General features: G+C 40.6%; 1 protein-coding gene across 1 annotated transcript; it reads left to right on the plus strand.

The window, feature by feature from the left end:
* Positions 1-1,176: 1,176 nt before the first annotated feature.
* Positions 1,177-19,716, plus strand: LOC129739135 (uncharacterized). Its single transcript, XM_055730534.1, has 3 exons — positions 1,177-2,138; positions 11,349-11,779; positions 19,235-19,716. Exons 1-2 carry the CDS (start codon positions 1,634-1,636, stop codon positions 11,615-11,617), a joined length of 774 nt encoding a protein of 257 aa, XP_055586509.1. The 5' UTR covers positions 1,177-1,633; the 3' UTR covers positions 11,618-11,779; positions 19,235-19,716.
* The last annotated feature ends 420 nt before the right edge of the window (positions 19,717-20,136 follow it).

Genomic DNA, 20,136 nt, shown 5'->3' on the forward strand with positions numbered 1-20,136 from the left:
AGGTGTCGGAGAGATAATCAGAAAACTCTAGTTCGATTCTTGGTCGAGGCGAATTTTTTTTCATTTAGCATTCATGATAAGTTCAAAGATAATTTAAGAAATTTTTGATTCATTTCAATACAATTTTGCAAATTATTTTCAAACCTTGTGAATTGGTTGCCGAAAGGTGTTTGTGATTGATTTAGATAAAAAAATTTGCTTGAATTTGCAAATCTTAAGAGATACCAGCAGTTTTACAAAAAAAAATTTAAAAAAATGAATATATTTGATTTTCGTTTTTTTTTTCGCATATTTTGTTCGATATCTCTCATATACTTTGAAAATTCTAATAAAAATACATTGAAATAATTTCTTTTAATCTCTAGAATATTTCCTGTCATAACGTTACTTAAAAATATCAAAGCGTTTCCGAGTTATTTGGATTTTGGTCAGTGTTGATTTAAAACACTAACTTTGGTTCACCTTACATAAAAGCGCTTGAATTGTTTTTTTTCCCATTTGTAGAAGGATACTAATTTGAAATTTTGTGTCTTTTTTGTATATTTTTAATAAAAAGCAGTTCCATCTAATCTATTTCAAACGGAGAAGATAGATTAATCGGAGATCGATCTTCAAGTTCCGATTTTTTAGATGGATCGATCCCAGAACTGTTCATCTGAAACGATCTTTTCCCGAAGATCGAACAATCCTAATAGCACTAACCCAAAAAAGTGAAAATTGACAAATGTTGCTACCGTTAACAATACAAAAAAGTCTAAAAAACATTTAAGGTGGATCATTCACCACCAGCAAACCGCATGGTTTATGATCTGTGTATTATTTTCTTGTGGCAATCATTGCCGGAAGAAATGATTGCCCCTGAGGTTGATGTTATTCCAATGCGCCTTCAGGTACTTTTTGGAAACATGAAAACCACACTCCCATCATCATCATCATAATCATTGTCATCGTCATTGGAATCATCGCCATTTTACCGCGCACCAATGATCAGACCAGAAAAGGCCACATGGTGGCAAAGACGTTGGATGAAAATGTGAAGAAAAAAATGTTCCCCAGAAAGCTCACTTGATTATGCACGGGCGGTGGCTTTCGGCTATCAACCTGCTGCTTTGCTCTTTCGGAAGGTTCCGTTCCGACTCCGAGAGACCCCGCCACAGTCACTGTGTGGCATCGGTGCGACTTTGACGACGAAATCTTGGCACAACTCTGCTTCTGTTGCTGCTGGTCTCGCAATTCAAGATTTCGGGGGGCAAACTTCCCAAAACCGAACTACCAACAGCCGGTCGGCATCATATTTCCCGTAGACGTCGTCGTGCGCGTGCCGTGACGTTCCGTGTGTGGTATGCGATAGGGATCTGGATTTTTACGAGTGTTTTTGTTTCATATTTTGACCGTTTTTTGGGACTGTGGCTAACAACTATTGAATGAAACCAGGCCACCGACCAGAGGTTAAGAGGACACCGGATCGGATGGTTGGTCAGTTGAAGTGTTAACTTGATCTTCGAGCACCCAGGGGGGCTGTTTTTCAAATAACGTTGTTTTTTGTGCTCAAAAAGTGGCCATAGCGATAAGTTGTGGGAGATTTGGATCCATTGATACAGTGTTCTAGTGTCCTAAGTTCAATGCAATCACAATGTTCCGATACAAAGAAAGCACAATGAATGTTTATCAACTGGCAAGGTGTGCAGAATTTCTTCTGATCTTCGTACTCGCGACCGTTCATGCGGTTCCCACCGGATCCCAGCGAGTCCAATCGCGACATCTAGATCTGGATCGAATGCATTACGAGCAGTCGCAATTTTCTCCCAGCCCCAGTGAAATTTTGCGAAACAAACGAACCTGGCAATTGCAGCAGATTACGCCACCCGGAAGAGTTCGCGTCAACGATCAGCTGCGAACGGCCTTCCAGGAAATGGAAAGTGGTGAACTGCCCCAGGAACAGGACTCCAGCTACGTCGAATCCCGGCAGTTCTACCCAGTTGCGGTTGCGGAAAGTCGCTCCTTGCAGATTCAACCCGGCGAGGATGAGGACATTCAAGGAGTAGATAACAACGAAAACGGATTTATCAGTTTGCTGGCCCGAGCGGCACGATCCAAGGATATGGAGGATTACTTCTACAAATATGCCATCGACAGCGGTAAGTTTTAAAATAATGCAAAATCTCAATACTTATTTTGACATAATTCAAGGCCCAATATTGAAATATCTACCTTGCAATAGAGTTTATTCACCGGATTAACCCCTTTTTTGTCTAAGGATTTGCTTACGTGCTTTTATTATAATATGTATGAGTATGAAAACTTTTCAATGCAGGTTGAACATTACACCGCTTCAAAAAATTAGATTTGGCTCTCATATCCCAAGTAACAAGTAAGGCTTTTTAAAGGACTCCATGCCAACTATTAGCGTTTTTCGTTAATTTTCCACTGGCACGGGGGCACACTGTTTCCTCATGAACAAACAAAATCGTCACCAGGGACGACGCATATAATGTACATATATGCATCGTCCCGGGCGACAATTTTGTATGTTTACTAAGTTTGCCACTTCCTCCGTGCCAGTGGAAAATGAACGAAAACGCTATATCAATCCAAGCTAAAAAATCACGCCCGTTTTTTTTTACTTATAATCAAAAAGAAGATTTGAAGAACCTCTTAGATGAATGAAACTATCATTTCATAGTAGTTGATAACTCCTTTAAATTCAGCCACAGTATTTGAATGACCCGGAGGCTAGTATTTCACTAGCAACTTACTAGCGTCCTCAGTGGGTTATCGATAACCCACTGAGGATGCTAGCAAGAAGCTAGTGAAATACTAGTATTTGGGTCTTTCAAAAACTGTGGCTGAATTCAAAGGAATCATCGACTACTTTGAAATCGCGTCCGGTTATTTGAGAGTGTATAAATTTCTAATACAACGGTTAGAAGCATAAAAAGGCCCTTCTGCAAAAGATTCTGTAGATCAAATCATAAAACCTTGCCAAGCCAAATCAACTTTTAAAGTTCTCTATGAGTTTTGCTTAATAATATTATTGATTATGTTACATCATTTACAAATAGTTCTGCTCCGTGATTGGGTTTTCAATAATAATTTTTGAAACAAATGAATCTCATTTCAATCAATTGTTTTTTGTTTTCATCGACTTTTTTCGGCGAAGAATAAAAACTACTTTTGGCTGTTCACTCCTCTTCAGTGGACCTTAAATTGAATTCATTTTCAATACAATTTTCCATTTTACTAGATTATATAACTTACTTTATCTAGCGATCGTCTATCTACTGTTTGTTGTCTGTTGTTTGTTTTTGATGTTATGTTTACATTTATCTGTCAGTGTTCTGATCTTGAGTAAAATGGAGTTGTAGGCTGATTTAAAATTAATTGAATCTTTCTGTTTGTTAACAACGTCGTTGTCTCCTCTTATTTCAATGTGAAACATTTCTGCACAAATTCTAGTGTTGTATTTTGAAACTTTTTCTTAGATGTTGGTGTTTTTGAAATTGAAAGCATGACCTTACTCTATACCAATGTTCCGAATATCAATCATTTTCGATCAGCCATGTGTTACTGCATTCAGAGCAAAAAAAATCGAAGCAGTCAATTTTTCCTTCTTCAACCAAATTATATAAACAATCATGCATGACAACGACGCTTCTGTATTTGAAACATTCCCGCAAAACATGATATGGTAAAGAAGGACGCAGACTATCAGCAACGAACGTCTCGATGGTGATTGCCTTCCTTGATGGTTTTCAACCTTCTAGGATCACAACTGATGTGTATCAGTTCTGAGCGATGCGTAAAGGTTACAATATGATTTTTAATTTTTCGCTTTGCGTAGAAGAACAAAATCATTACTAAGTAACCGTAATGAACTGGCCAGCATGTGCTACGGCTTTTTTCAACATGTGGTCCTGGTATTCCTTCAGATTTTCCTTCTGATACATTCATGATCGTCTATCAATAACGAAAATTATCAACAATGATGCGAGGATAGGCGTTATTGAATGATTGTGGGAACGACGTTCAAAACATATCATCAAGTATGTCGATCACATTTGAAAAGCCACGTGACGAATAGAAACGGTAGCCCCCGATGGGGCATAGTATTTTTTTATGTATCTAGTTAGTGTTGATGTTCGACAAATATTCAACGGATATGTTCACCACGTGCGTATCACAGCACTCGGAGGTGTAAGTATTCTAGCTTGAAACGAATCCTGATTGCTTTTCTTGAGCGATTTTCCGCACATTGCTCTATACTATGTTGAGCAAGTCCTGTGCCTCCAACTTTTTTGTTTTTTACATCATTTTTATGCTGTTTTAATCTTTTGTGTAAAAATTAGCTAGTTTGTTTAAGGATTTGAAAGCTACATTGATATCGTACCGTTTAAAATATTTGGCTAACTTCTCACCTAAACCTGCACAATACGGAATTGTAATGTAACTCTTGGATTGTTCGATTTTACTATTATTAAAAGTGTTGTACATTTTAAGAGTTCGTTCTTTAATTATTTTTGTTACTAGTTGTTGAGGGTAGTTGTTTATCTTTGATATATTCTGTACAGTTTTCAAAGCTCCTTCTCTATAGCTAGCATTCGATAAAGTTGACAGAGCTTTAAAATCGACTTATATATACAAAAAAAACAAAGGGCAAAGGAGATTTTAATTATTTACGAAATTGAATAACTTCTATTTTCCGAACTTGAGTTTAGGTAACTGCCATTAATTTACTTGCGCTGAATGAGTTGTTTTGAGAAAAATTGTGGGCCTCAACATTATCTCAGCTTCAAGGATATCCAACCTTATTATAAAGGATTTTTAAATAGAAAGATATCGTTTATAAATTCACCATGATTTGTAGTAAAAATAGCGCAAATATGAATACAGTAAACCATTTTTTAATAAACAGTCAGAGACGCTTAATGGGTTTTTTGGCATCGAATATATATTAGAGGAGTTTCAGTTAGGCTCATGGTTTGTTCATATTAAATGTACTACAAGAAACAAGCAACATTTATTCTCATATATCTTTTTGATGTATCGAAAAAACATCTCTTTTGATTTTTGAATGAAAATATTGGTTTTCCCATCAAAATTTTAAACTTGTTGGTCTGAATCAGGTTTGAACTAATCGTTTTCGAACTTAAAAGAGATATTTAGGCGGCAAAAACAAACAAAGTTACGGGTACCTATGAATTTTTGTCAATGTCATCATAGTTTATGTTACGACCGGGATTCGATCTCATGAACGTTGGCTTTGAAGACAAGGACGTTATCCTCTAGGCCACGATCTGCTGGCTTCCCAAATGGCTTAAATTTCTATGAAAAAGAAAAAAAATCGAATTGTGAGTTTCCAGGCGGCATCCACAAATCCCACCTCTTCCTCTTTATTTCTTCAATTGTTTTTTTAATTATTTTTAACGACTTTTGTAGTAAAGTCCCTAAGAGCGTTACGTTATTTGTGGATGCCTCCTAAGAGCACACTTTTGTGCCGTCTTCAGTTGTCGTTATTGATTAGTGACCCATCGTGGATCGGAAGCTACGCTACGTTTCGGAACATAACGATCGATTTTGTAGTTCAGTAAGTTTGAAGAAGTCACAGCAGCTGCATTGGAATTAGAGAAATCGGGCTCAAAGTCAACGTTCTTGAAGTAATGGTAGTAGGATGCAGTTTGTTCTATGGAAGCATTGATTCAAATGGCATCGAATGAGACCACTGAAGCTGGGTGACGGACGAGTAATCAAATTAACCAGAGCGGAGGAATCCAAATCCATCGTCGGATTCCTGAAGGCTTTGTTAACGAAACAGACGTCTAGCATACCGCCTTTTTCATTTTTGAAATTGTTGATCTGACGTAGAGTCGCAGTGCTGATAGAGTCCAGGAAGCTGTTGAAGGGAGCCGAGAAACAAAAACTAGTTGAATCTGGGAAAAAAGCCACTTTGAAAGAAGCACCATTTCAAACCAGGCTTAAATCACCGATGACGTATTCTTCTTCTCTTCTAGCCTCTCCAAAGTAAGCACCATCTGCTCTTCCGAAGATGACATATACGTCATTGGAGATTTATGCCTGGGGAAGTGAAAAATAAGCCATCGGAATTCTGGAAATTCGAACAATCTCGACGTTCCGTCTGCAGTTTTCCATCACGAGTCTCATTTGACGGTCGGTCATCTGAAACTACCCGTGAATCTGCTGATCTGTTTGCTGAATTTTTCAAGAGTGTTTATTCTTTACATAGCCCACCTGCCGTCAACGAATATTCCGAAGCATTGCCTAGCTTTGATATGAACCTTCCTCAGCCTATTTTAACCAACCGTGAAGTCTTGGCATTCCTCAAAGCTGTTAATCCAACAGCGAGACCCGGCCCGGACGGTATTCCAAAGCGTAACCTAAGCGGAGATCTGATACCCAATCCCGGTGGATGCTTTGGTCGCATGCAAACTGAGAAGATGGCCGCACGCGTCTGTTCCCCAGGTCAGAGGCGGCGTTCAACCTACTGCTAATAAATTGTTACGGGATCTGAAAGAAATAACTGACCTGGAACTTTGGCGACGGCTTTAAGCATGAAAAGCGGGAGACGAATTAGAACTTGGAACGTTTTAACCCTTACCCAACAAGGCAAGCTGGCTCAACTTGCAAGAGAAGCTAGCCGCCTCAAGCTAGAAATTCTGTGACTTGACGAAGTCCGTTGGCCTAACACTGGAGAACACAAGACAAAGTCTGGACATGTTCTGTTTTACTCTGACATACGAGGAAAACACGCTACTCGGAAACGAAGAGAGTTGGTTTCCTATTGAGCCAGCAGGCCCATGCGGCCCTCATTAGATGGGGACCGATAAACGAAAAAATAAATAAAAAAATTTAGAACACGGGTTAGAAACCTTACAATGGTCCAGGGTTATGCGCCAACCGACGTTGCCGAATTGCAGGAGAAAGAAAAGTATTACAGCTGAACATCGTGGTTGAGAAAATTCCGAAGGGTAACATTTAAATCCATTTAGGCGACTTCAACGTCAAGATTGGCTCAACAATCAGGACCTTGAGTGCATCATGGGGCGCCATGACCTAGGACAGATGAGCGAAAAGTGAGAGCTGTTTGTAGAATTTTGTGGCAACAACAACATGGTGATCGGTGGATTGCTCTTCCTCTATCGACCAGCACATAAGGTCACTAGGGTATCCCGAGGTGGCTGAACAGAAAATCAAATTGAAAGACAAAGAAAAAAAAAATAAATCTTATTGACCACATCTACATCAGCCGAAAATGGAGAAATAGCCTTCTTGATGTCCGCAACAAACGAAGAGCAGACATTGCATCTGACCATCACCTCGTCCTTGGCGAGATACGACAGAAAGTTGAACGTGCCCAACAGCACGAGGAAAAAGTCGGGTGTCGATACAACTTCCGCCGTTTGGAGAATCCAGAGGTGAAAAGGCATACTTTGAAAAGTTGAAGTCTCAAACCTCGGAACAGTCGAAGAACAGTGGTGTGGATGGTTCCCTCGGTAAAATTTGTGGAAGAAGGAGTGAATGGATTTGGATGAAACTTGGAGAATGGTAAATGATCGGAGAAAAGTGAAAGTCGAAAATGATCTATATAGTGAGCTGAAAAAGGCAGTTAAACGAACTTGTAGACGAGACAAGAGAGCCTGGACAAACTCCCTAGACGATGAGGGAGAAAGAACCGCTGCCAATGGAGATATCACATTACTTTATGACATTTCTCGCCGCCTTATTGGCGTAAGGACTAGAATGCCTCTAAAAGACCGAGCAGGTCAGTTATTGACCGATCGAACAGATCAGCTCAAACGATGGACTGAGCACTTCGGAAACTCTTCCGAGTAACGAATAGCGATGGCCAACAGAACCAGCAGTTCGAAGCACCAACAGTATGTCGCATGAATGGCGTCAACTCGGAAGCGCCCTCGCTGGCTAAAAAAGAAGCGGCAATCAAAGACCTCATGAATAAATCGTAAATTGTTTGCAGGCATTAGCTATTGGAGCAAAGCTTGTTCCAGGTCGGGCTTTTCTGATTCTCTCTATTCATTCCTTGATGTTTTAGATCAGCTCTTTCTGAGCTGTTCTACACCGAAATATCCGGCCACCGAAATATCCTTGACTTCTGAGCAATTAAAATCCTCCTCCAACAAACGCGAAAGACTTCCGCTACTTCGTCTGCTGCCTAAGACAAAACAGTGCGGTATGCACTGGTGACCCTGATGGTTACACTGGATGTTTAAGACCTACTTCGGATCCCCAAATTGTTCGCCTTTATCCTCACAAATAAGGCCGTTGCTGTTGCCGCCTTCGAGAGCCCGATATTCGAAGTGGTTTCTAAAGTTGACTTAACTTACTTAATGATCCCACATCGATTCGATTCTGACGCATAGTGCCGTTGTAAAAGACCTCTACAGTTGACAATCCGAAGACAGCGTCTTAACTCGATCCTATTCGAGATTCTCGTCGACAGTTCGAATTTCGGCGCCTAGCCTTCGCCACCACGAGTTTCTGGGTCTGACTCTGCTTAGATGTCCTTCTGGATTCAACTCAAGCGCCTCTTTGCAAATTTCGTGCACATCTTTTCGCAGGGTATATCCAATCCCTTTCTTAATTTGTTGTCCAGCTACCACGAAATTGGAAGGACCAATTTTGAGACCTGCTGCCGTGGAGCTTCCGGTGAGGTCATCAAATTCACTCTGCAAATCCGAATAACGTTGTGGGAGCAAAACAAGATCGTCAGTCAGGTCAAGGTCATGTAGCTACTCCATTGTCCAAGGATTCCACGGCAAACCTCGGTATGATCTACAGTCGATCGATCCAGTCAAGATCGCATCTGAAACAATGAGATAAGAGTCGTAGAGACTTCGCACAAAAATGCCTCATACTGTGCTTCGATGAGATGGACTAGTTTCTCTGGGACTTTTTGTCGTCTATGCAGCTGTGCAGCCCCGATGTTTTTATGGATCAGACGGTCGAATGCTTTTTCGAAATCAACGACCACCAGCAGAAGAGAGTTATGGATTTCGTGAATTTGTTCCAGTATTATTCGAAGCATTTAGATGTGGTGCACACATGATCGTCCGTATCGGAATCCAGCTTGTTTGCCGTCGAAGATTAGCGTCGATTTTCTTCTGGATCCTGTTCAGGATCACATTTAAGATTACTTTGAGGTTTGTACAGAACAAAGTTATGCCACGTCAGTTATCATACTATATTAAAGTCTCCTTTCTTGGGAACTTTCACAAGAATACCCTGCATCCAGTCGGCCGGGAATGTTGCAGTATCCCAGTTGTCAGCGAAAATATAGTGCAACATTTGTGCGATAAGGCAGGGTCGGCTTTCAGTATTTCAGCAGGGATGCAATCCATCTCAGTAACTTTATTGGATTTGATGTCTTTTATTGTCGCTTCTATTTCAGCCAGCGAGGGCGCTTCGAGTTGACGCCATTAATGCGACTTACTGTTGGCGCTACGAGCTGCGCGTTTTGTTGGCCATCGCTATTCGTGACGCGGTAGAGAAGTGCTCAGTCCATCGTTTGAGCTGATCTGTTCGATCTACTAACAGCTGGCCTGCTCGGTCTTTCAAAGGCATTCTTGCATAAGTCCTTGAACCACTTAATGTCAAAAAGTAATCGGATATCTCCATTGGCGGCGGATCTTTCTCCCTCTTCGGCTAGAGAGTTTGTCCAGGCTCTTTTCTCTCGTCTATAAGCTCGTTTAACTGCCTTTTCCAGCTCCGCATATCGTAAGCGAGCGGCAGCTTTGCTTGACTAGGTACTTGTCTGATCAATTCCGAATTTCGCCTTTCGCCAATCGGGGCTCGGACATTCGGTCGAAGGCCCATAGTACCGAAGGTCGCTAAGCTGAAGGTTATTTGGCCGAATGGTCACTAGGGTGAACGGTCATCAGGCCAAATGGAAGATAGGCCTAGTGGTCATTTGGCAGAATGGTCATTAGGCTGAATGGTCGTAAGGCCGATTGATTGCAATGCCGAATGGTCGTAAGGCCGAATGTTCGTAAGACCGAATGGATGCTTGGCCGAAAGGTCGATAGGCCGAATGGTCACTAGGCCGAATTGTCGTAAGGTCGAATGGATGATAGAAGGTCGTCAGGCTAGGCCGAATGATTGTTAAGCCGAATGGTCGTTAGATCGAATAGTCATCAGGTCGAATCGTCATCAGGCCGAATGGATGCTAATGGATTCGACCATTCGGCTTTGCGACCATTCGGCCTATCGTCCATTCTGCCTAGTGACCATGCGGCCTTACGAACATTTGGCCTAACAGCCATTTGGCCCAACGACCATTCGGCCTGATGACCATTCGGCTTAATATGCAGAACAGTGTAAAACATTTGTTATTCAACTAGCAACCATTCATTACGATCATTCAGCCTCATGACCAATCGGCCTAGCTGCCATTCGTCCCAACATGCAAACAAGCCTTAATATGTCTTATCGGCCTTTCATAGATTCGGCCTAGCGACCATTCGGCCTTACGAACATTTGAACTTACGACCATTCGGCCTATTGACCATTCAGCCTAATGACCATTCGATAAAATTATTATTGACCATTCGGCCGAACATCCTTGCGGCTTTGCGCCCTTTCGGCCAAACAGTCTTCGGCTGGATAACCGTCGGCAGAATGCCGAATGATCTTCGGTCTAATGACCCATCCACATAAAGGCATTCTTGATTCAACACCACTGTTTTTTAACTGTTCCGTCTGTCGGCAGTTCCGAGGCTGTTTAACGTATGCCCTTCTCACCTCTGGATTCTCCAACCGGCGGACGTCGTATCAACATCCGACTTTCTCTTCGCAAAACTTGGACACGTAAAACTCTCAGTCGTGTCTTACCAAAGAACGTTTTAATTTTTAAAGTCAAGCTGGTCGTCAATCATCACATCCAAATACTCAAATCGACAGTTCATAGTAAAATCATTGCTCAAATAATTCCTTTTAAATACACGGATTCTACAATTTTTGGTCATGAAGAAATGAAAAGTTCCTCATTTAATAAGCTTTATTGAAAATGAAAGATGACAACAAAACTTCATTCATATTTTCGCTTTGATACGACAATTGTTTACAAAACACATCTCTGTCGTTCATCAGCCAACTATGAACATGATTATGATCTAATGGCCGGTGACAGTTATTAAATTTTATATAGAGGAAATTTCAATCTCTGAACATACCGGCATAATCTCTATACCTACTACTCTAATGATGATTAATCCTAAATGACTCTATCCACTCGATGCCACGCGCTCTCGAAAGCTGACTTAAATCAGTATGGTAACAGTATCTAACCTTTTTTTCATTTCTTCTCATATGTTTTACAGATATTTCCGCTTCGATGGAAGACGACGACGAACACAACGACGCCATCGACGAAGACGGCGAAGCCCGGTTCAAAAAGAAGAAAAAGTTTCACCTGAAGCACAAATATAAGAAGTTCCTGCTACCATTGCTGTTGGCCTACAAGCTCAAGTTCATGATGCTCTTCCCGGCCATCATTGGAGGCCTGGTGTTACTAGTTAAGGCCGCCGGATTGGCTGGGTTCTTCTTTGCGCTTTTCGCGTCAGTTGTGAGCCTACAAAAGTCCCACTAAGCTGCCGAGTGATGCCATATGAATGGGTGCTACTTCAATCTACTACCTACTGCTGGACGGAATGAGAGATACGGTTAATTTTTGTCGTTTTTTGGAGCTTGGTATGACAGTGCACTTTTCGCAGGAAAGTCGGAGAGTTTTTTGAGTGGGAATGTATGAGCGGTAAGTTGTTTATGCGAAGAGTAACACTTGTTTCGACAGCTCTTAGCAGGGAAAACATTTTAACACCGATTTCATCAATGCTCAGCATGATTTTCTACCTGTTCTAAACTGTTTTGCATTAAAGTCATCCATGGGAATTCGTGATACTTGAGACAAGTAATTTGGCAAACAAATTGCAAAGCAAATTGAGTTTATTTCTGCTAATGCTGTGATAGGAGAAGATAGAAAATTATTGGGAAAAGGTTGGTGCTTGTTTCTTTAGAAATAAACGACTGATACCTGAACGATACTTTTGTTTCTTTGGTTATAGGAAAATACTTAAACTTTTTTTTATCATTTGCATAGTTCTTGTTTGCAAAACAGCTAATCTTCTCAATAAGATCGATCGTTTAATAGAGAATGTTAGCCAAATCAAATCTAGACCCTGATTACGTTTGGTCAGATGGATGCCAAACTGTTTGGAAGCCCAGCGTTTAGGACGCTGACCAAATGAACGCTACAACAAAAAGATTTGAGGTCGAATGCATATTTAGCCGAAATAATACAAGGCCGAATAAATGCTGATTGCTATGGACGTGAGGATTCTCTTTTACAAAAAAAAAAAATACCGAAATGATGTGGATCATGAATTCATGGTATTCATATTTATAAAAAGATATTGGTTTGTTCCTTTTTTGTAAGGGGCTATTTATTTAATTTTTTATAATGAAATACAATACTATGCGCTTTCTGCCAAGTCTTGGACATCATGCTCCATCTGAAATGATAATAAAAATTATTAGTATCCGTAACGAAATACTTCATCTCTGCATAAAAAAACCTTAGGTTTGAATGCTTCATCGCTGGAATATGAAAGTAAATAAAATTCGATGTCAAAACGACAAACAAACAAACTAACACTTTTAGCGTACAGCGAAAAATAGCTAGCAAAAATAAAAAAAACCGAGTTTGACAGTTCAATTGCTGGTTTTTCAGCAATGCAGATCAAGTGTTAGAAAAATCAGTAAGACGAAGAATGTTTGCTGATTTCCAGCAAAAGTTTGGTTTGCTGGACGTTTCGAGCATTTTTTTTTGCTGGAAAACGAGGCAAAAATGTACTGTTTACACAGCAAATTTTAACTTGCTGGAAACCAGCAAAATTTGCTGGTTTTGTCCCGCTGGTTTTCCAGCAAAATTTCCAGCAATTTGAATTGCTGAAAACGATCAGAAAAACCCAATTGCTGGAGACCAGCTATCTATCTATATTGCTGGAAATCCGCTTTTTTTTATCAAAAAACAACCGAAAATTTATGTTTAAAAATAAAAATTTTAAGTTTCTTTAACGAAATACTCAATCGCTCAAAAAAAATTACCTTAACAAGATAAATTGGGTGGCTGTTGTAGAAACGAAAAAAAAACTAATACTTTTTGCGCGCAACGAAAAATAACTAGCCAAAAAACCAATTCGAGTATGACAGAACGATTCGATGTAAAAACGATAAATAAACAAACAAACACTTTTAGCGTGTAAGGAAAAATAGCCAGCAAAAACAAAAAAAAATCCGAGTTTGACAGATCAATTGCTGGTTTTTCAGCAAAGCAGATCAAGTGCTGAAAAAATCAGCAAGACGACCAGCAATTTTTTTTTTTTGCTGGAAACTGAGGCAAAAATTTACTGTGTTGGAATTTTTTTTAATGATTTTTGTAGTAACTTTAAGGTGTTAGGATTTCACCAGACAAACTATATATCACCGTGCTATGTAAACCATTAATATGCAAGCAATGATAGTTTTTTTACGCTGTGGTTTAATAAATTATTGTTTTCATATTAAAATTATGTCTAACCAGTTGTTTTCAACCACGATAAAATACCAAAGAAAGAATTTCATTTATATGTCTCCGATTTACACACATGATAATTTTTTTGGATTTTAGCCATTTAAACTGCAATATCTTAGAAATTACTGCGACATTCCCGGCCGACTGGATGCAGGGTATCCTCGTAAAGGTCCCGAAGAAAGGAGACCTGACAGAGTGCGGTAACTGGCGAGGCATAACGTTGATCTGTACAACTCTCAAAGTTCTCTGCAAAGTGATCCTGAACAGAATCCAGGAGAAAATCAACGCAACACTCCGACGGCATCAAGCAGGATTCCGATGGACGATTATGTGTTGACCACATCACAACGCTACGAATTATGCTGGGTCAAGTGAATGAATTCCAGTACTCTCTTTTGCTGGTGTTTGTGGATTTCGAAAAAGAATCCGACCGACTTAACCATGAAAACATCTGGGCCGCTCGAAGGCGACGAGGATTTCCAGAGAAACTAGTCCATCTTATCGAAGCACAGTAAATACGAGACATTTTCGTGCAAAGATCTTGCACGACGGTGTCTTGTCCGATCCAATTCTGGAACTGCTGGAGTGAGACAGGTTTGCATCATATAACGCTGCTTTTTTCTAATCGTTATGGGTGAGATTTTGACTGGATCGATCGACTGTGCACCGAACCGTGGAATCCTTCAACAACGGAGCAACTGAACGACCGTGACCTGGCTGACGATATTGTTTTGCTCGCCCAAACACAACCGGATATGCAGAGCAAACTCGACGACCTCACCGAAAGCTCCAAGGCAGCTGGTCTTAAAGTCAATGTCGGAAAGACCAAGTCGATGAAGATCAACACAGGAAATCTCTCCAGTTTCATGTTAGCTGGGCAACAGGTTGAGAAAGTGGAGTGCTTCCAGTATCTTGGTAGCCAGATAACGCCTGATGGTGGCACCAGGAAAGACATCGAAACCCGGATCAGAAAGGCCCGTTTTGCATTTGCGAGTCTCCGAAACATCTGGCGGTCACGCCAGATCTCTCTACGAACGAAAATCCGAATTTTCAACTCAAACTTCAAATCCGTATTGCTGTACGGGTGCGAAACTTGGTGCACATATGCGGTAACGACGCGAAAACTACAAGTATTTGTAAACCGCTGCCTGCAGAATATCATCCGCGCTTGGTGGCCTGGCAACTGGATCTCGAATGAGGAACTACATCGCCGGTGTCATCAAGCCCCTAGAAATCGAGATTCGGGAACGTAAGTGGATATGGATTGGGCACACGCTGCGAAAATATGAAAACGAGATTTGCAGAGAGGCGCTAGATTGGAATCCAGAAGGTCATCGAAGAAGAGGCAGACCCAGAAACTCGTGGCGGTGAAGCCTAGCCGCTGAAATCCGAACTGTCGACGAGAATCTTGACTGAGACCAGGTGAAGACGCTGGCTCTGGATCGTCAACAGTGGAGGTCTTTTACCACGGCCCTATGAACCGGAGGATCGGCGCGGGATCATTAAGTAAATAAGTAAAGAAAACGTTGAAAAATTCAATTGAGTCCAAACAAAAAATTATTGTTTTTTTTATGTTTTAAGCCTTCTGGGCTTATTGGAATCAATTGACATGGACGCGAAACCATCACCCGAGTAGAACACATCAACGATCTAGGAGTTATCCTCGATCAACGGCTGTAGTTCAAGACTCACACGAACTATGTTGTTGAAGTCCTTTGAGATGAGAATACGATTTCTGTACGGTTTGATAATCGAACGATTGTTCCAGAAGTTTCAATTCTGGTACTGTCCTCACGATGGCCATTTTAAACATTTTGTCTGATCCTTGGGCGGAAATCCACAAGGAAATTCGCTCCGACTTCTTTTCTTCGCGAGATATATCTCCAGTCCACGATAATCAAAGCGGATCTACTTTCCCGGTGACACCAAGTTTATCGGGAATCCAAGATTCAATCATGGTGGCTGACGATCCATCGTCCAGGAAGGCGTATGTTTCTATTTTCTCCTCACCATAGTGTATCTCATCCGGCAGATATCGGAAAAGAGCACACGAAGTTATAGAATGATGGTTGTGATATGCAGTTTCTCTTTGAACCTGAGTTTCTGGGACATTAGGATTACTGGGGCTACTAGGGGTTCCTGGGTGAAGTAAACTATGGTGTCGTACTCTACAACCCTCAATGCCATACTCTCTGGTAGAACGACAAGGCCATCTTCTGTGGGGTATGAGACGAATTCTGCACATTACCTTCTGCTTGACAGCTGTAAACCTCCCATTCAGATCGAGAGCTTTAAATTGACTGCAGTTTGCCACCTCGTGATTAGGATTGGAACAATAAACGCAAAGCATGTTTATTGCTGGTCCGGAGTCTGGCACATCCTCGGATTCTCGATCTTCCACATGTACATTAATTGTTTGTTTCTCACGAACAGATTTTCCAAATTTTTCGGAGTTAAGAGCAGCTTTTTTCGGTAGAACCACGTCCGCTGTGACGACAACCAGTTCAGTCATAAAGGTGCTGAAGGTTTCTAGGTTGACCACCGTATTCTGTCGCTTGAAACGTGACCATTCTATTTGCAGCTGTGTTGGGAGTTTTTCAACGAGTTCTATCAGCAACGATGAATCAAATAAATGTTCTCTCAATTGAGCAGTTGTCAAGTAATCTACCGCATTTTTCACCGCCAGACCATGATACAATCGATTGTAAGTTTTCATGTTTGGGTAGCGGTAAATCGCGAAGCTGTTGTAGCATGGTGTACAGTAAAATCTCCGGTTGCCCAAGAAGCATTTTTAGAGTTTGTATAATTTCGGGTACTGCTGCTGGGAATTGTAGTTTACTCTTGACCGCGTCCAAGGCCTGACCTTTCAGGCAGCGTTGAAGCCTTGCTAAATTTTCCTCATGTGTGAATCCACATGAGTCGGAGCTGTTCTTGAAAGACCAATAAAATAAGGGCCAATCCTGCGCATGTCCCGAGAAATTGGGAAGCTCTCGTTGTATTACTTGACGTGCTGCCAGTTGTTTATTTGACGGACCGGTAAAATCTTCCCTTGTTATCACCGGTGAATGGGGAAGTGGACCTTGATTATTCAACCTTGTCTGTGTCGGAACTTTCTGTGGCTCAACAGGTAACGCCCAGTTATTTTGCAACGGTGGAGAAATTGTATATGGAGGGAGCGAACCTTGTACTTCTTGCCCCGTTGGCAGTAAACTTGAGGCAATTGTTGTAATTGGCACGGAAGATAAGGGGTCCAACACCCCGGGAAACTTTGGGGGAATTGTGCATGGCATTAGCCACTTCTTCGGATATTGTAATAGGACCCTGCATAAAGGTCATATCGGTACAGTTTGGGATTACCGAGTATGCCAGAGATGATCCATAGCTTTGGCAGGTTGGATTGTTTCCTGATTCATACGATGACATAGGACCAATTGTTTGTTGCTGGAAGTTTGGCGGTGGAATACTTAGATTATGCCCGAATGTTTCTTCCGAGATTGTAGAAAGTGGTCTTCTGTCACTTAGTGAGTTAGCAAAGCATCGCATTGCAGAACTGTCAGACGATATACAGAACGATGATGGTACTAAAAGTCGATCACTAAGGTCCTCTTGGCGATCCACAGCTGTCCTAGGGGGCGGTTTTTGGGAAAATGTTTCTGGTACGCTAACTCGCGGTACTAAACGTGATCCTGTTGGACTTACAACCGTTAACTGTGGTATTCGAATATCCGGAAGAACTACGGGATTTAGCAACGGCAAACCTTGTCCAGCATACGGCGTGGATGCAGATTTCGGAACTAAAGGCACATTCGGGGGACTACTAAGGGAGATCGAAGAGATTGCTCTAGCTACTGACACGGATGGCTCTGTGTTTGATAATTGAGGCGGAAACTCCCATGCAGAGACCCTTTCCGGTTGTGCACCTACCGGTTCCTTCGCCAACCAATTTTCTACAATATGCCTACTATCCCTGCTGCTAGCTTTGCTTCGTTCACTCCTGTTACCTTTCGAACCCTCTCGCTGGACATCGTATTTCTGTTTTAGAAATTCCTTTTCTATTACCAATCGCTTCTTACGGAATTCCTGCCGGTCTTCCTTTTCTTTCTCTAGTGCTTTTAATTCTATATCCTTTTCCTCTTCTAGCATTTGTAGATTTTCTTGGATTCGTGACGATCGTCTACTGGATCTTGATACAGCCTTTGATGTTGTGGACAAAGCAGCTTCAACCGTATTTGCACGGCATGCTGCACATTTCCAAGATACCTCAGTGGCCTCTACTGAAGATGAGACCCCCGCGCAATCATAATGAGCCCAATTTTCACATTTGCCGCAGCCTACCAGATTGGCAACATCGTCCGGCCGGCTACACATGAAGCAGTTATGTTGCAATGCGGTATCAGGAATAACAGCTCTCTTGGAGCGAGCTTCTTTCGACTGCATGATTCTGTTGTTTTGATCCATGGTATCCAATCAATAATTTTGAAGTATGTTGGGGAGGTCGATGGGGTGAATGAAACACAAATTTGAATAGCTGATGATTCAAACTAAAACATATAAAGAAAGTTAGTTTAATTCTAATTTTAAACCTGCAGTTTACCGTACATTATTGGTGTTCCAGTGTTTCTAAACTACGACCCTTTTCCAACTCACGATTGTAGGCAGACAGAAACTTTAAATTGTAGTTTTGGCTACTCAGTCGATTTTAGTATCTTCTGTAGTACAATATTCGAAATTAGTAACATATTAATAAATTTTATATGATGATTGAGGTTACCGTTAGAACGGTGTGAATAACTGTTTTTTTATAATATGGATGTCCGAAGTTCAATGCTTATATCTCTACCTTAAATAATAACTATAAATGCATTCAATTAAGCCAAACAGAATAAAGTCAAACTTACTACAGAGCACTCGCTCGTAATATAACTTTTTAACGTAGAAATGGTAAGATTTAATTTCGGCACTACTTTCCTCTAAACACGTTTCTAACGAACTCGAATCTAATGTTGTTTATATGCATGTTATCAATTGTATGTCACTGTTCTAAGATGTCACAGGATCTCACTTCTCATCAACTACTGATCAGTCACAGTGGGCTACACAAACCAAAGCTTCTAGAAACCTTGGATTCCTGTTTACGGTACCAAATTATCCATTTTTACGTGATGAACTTGAATGAATATGTGTTTATAAGCATGATTTTTGAATATTTGAGAAACTTGTATTTTTCTGAAATCTGATTAAAATTCAAGCAAAAATTGTTGGTAGCTTATTACGCAGTCCAACATCAATTAGTTTGAGCAAGGATGTAATTGATTTTGTTCAAAATTTTGAAAGGCTGTAAAAGCTGTAGCTACTAACAAGCTCTTTTTTTTAAATTGACTGATTAAAGCTGAATACTTGCTATATATTAACATATCAATGCTTAATTCAAAAATAATATAACAATAAAGTGACATCTGGAAATAAATTATTTTTTCTCTGTCTGAGTGTGATATCAAGCTAGTCTATTGTACGAAAACCTACCACCGGTTTCACATTTTCCAACACCCAAGATACCCTATACTTTCCTTTTGTTTGATTTGAATGCGAAAGTGATCGTTTAATGAGCACTGATGGCGTGTTTCTGTTTGATTCCAGATCTTCGGGCATCGCCGAGTAAGAGGTAGCACGAGCGCCGAACATTTATGTTAGCAGCAGACATCCAAAAGGCCGCGCGGAATGTAGTAAGTAGAGAAAAAAAACTAAGCCTGGCTAGCCAGCGTGAAATTGGGCGACCTTGATTGGAGCAGAGATCATTATTGTGTACATTTGATCCATTGGCGCAGGAGGGAAAAAAAAAGAAAACAACGATAACGATCACTAAAGCGGCTCAAACACAAATCACTGGAATTGAGATTCCAAATCGTTGGCTCTCCGATCTGTATTGTGTTCATCTATATTTTGTTTTGTTTCGCGAGTTGACTCAAGAGTTTATCACATGAACCATGTGAATCGCCCATAATGTTAAATGAAATACCCTTAGGTCATAATTGTTGCCAGTTATTTGCTCTATTATAAGTTATTTATTTTCAAAATGTTACGCAACAATGGAAAGAGAAACCTGAAAAAGACCATATTAAATGTAGATACGTTGATTCAAAGAAAACGGTCCTTGTTTACTATTCGATGACCTCCCATTAATTTCCTCCCTCAATCCCACATACAACAGGCTGATCATTTCGGTACAGTACATCGTGGATGTTCATACATATCTTTTGTAAAACTGTCTAAAAAGCCGTTAGGAGGAAAAGAAATTGAGGGTCCACTAGTAAAAGGCAAACACAGTTCACGCTTTTTAGTCAAGACAAATTGGATTGGGTACATACATAAATATTAAATGCATTACATTTTATTTGATTTTAATGATTGATAATCGTTGAGTACTACAACATGAGCGGAAGCACCAGCATAAAACTCAATGTATTTACTCTATGAATTAAGAGCTTTATATCAGCATCACCAAATTAAATTCAGTGAATTGATCATACAACACGTATCTA

This window comes from Uranotaenia lowii, chromosome 1 (genome assembly GCF_029784155.1).
Source record: "Uranotaenia lowii strain MFRU-FL chromosome 1, ASM2978415v1, whole genome shotgun sequence".
Classification (NCBI taxonomy): Eukaryota; Metazoa; Arthropoda; class Insecta; order Diptera; family Culicidae; genus Uranotaenia; species Uranotaenia lowii.

What these genes read in the sequence shown, in the direction of transcription:
- LOC129739135 (XM_055730534.1), top strand. Translation starts at nt 1,634, where the DNA reads ATGTTCCGATACAAAGAAAGCACAATGAATGTTTATCAACTGGCAAGG. An exon ending in CAAATATGCCATCGACAGCG is followed by an intron (nt 2,139 to 11,348) that starts GTAAGTTTTAAA and finishes TATGTTTTACAG; the next exon opens with ATATTTCCGCTTCGATGGAA.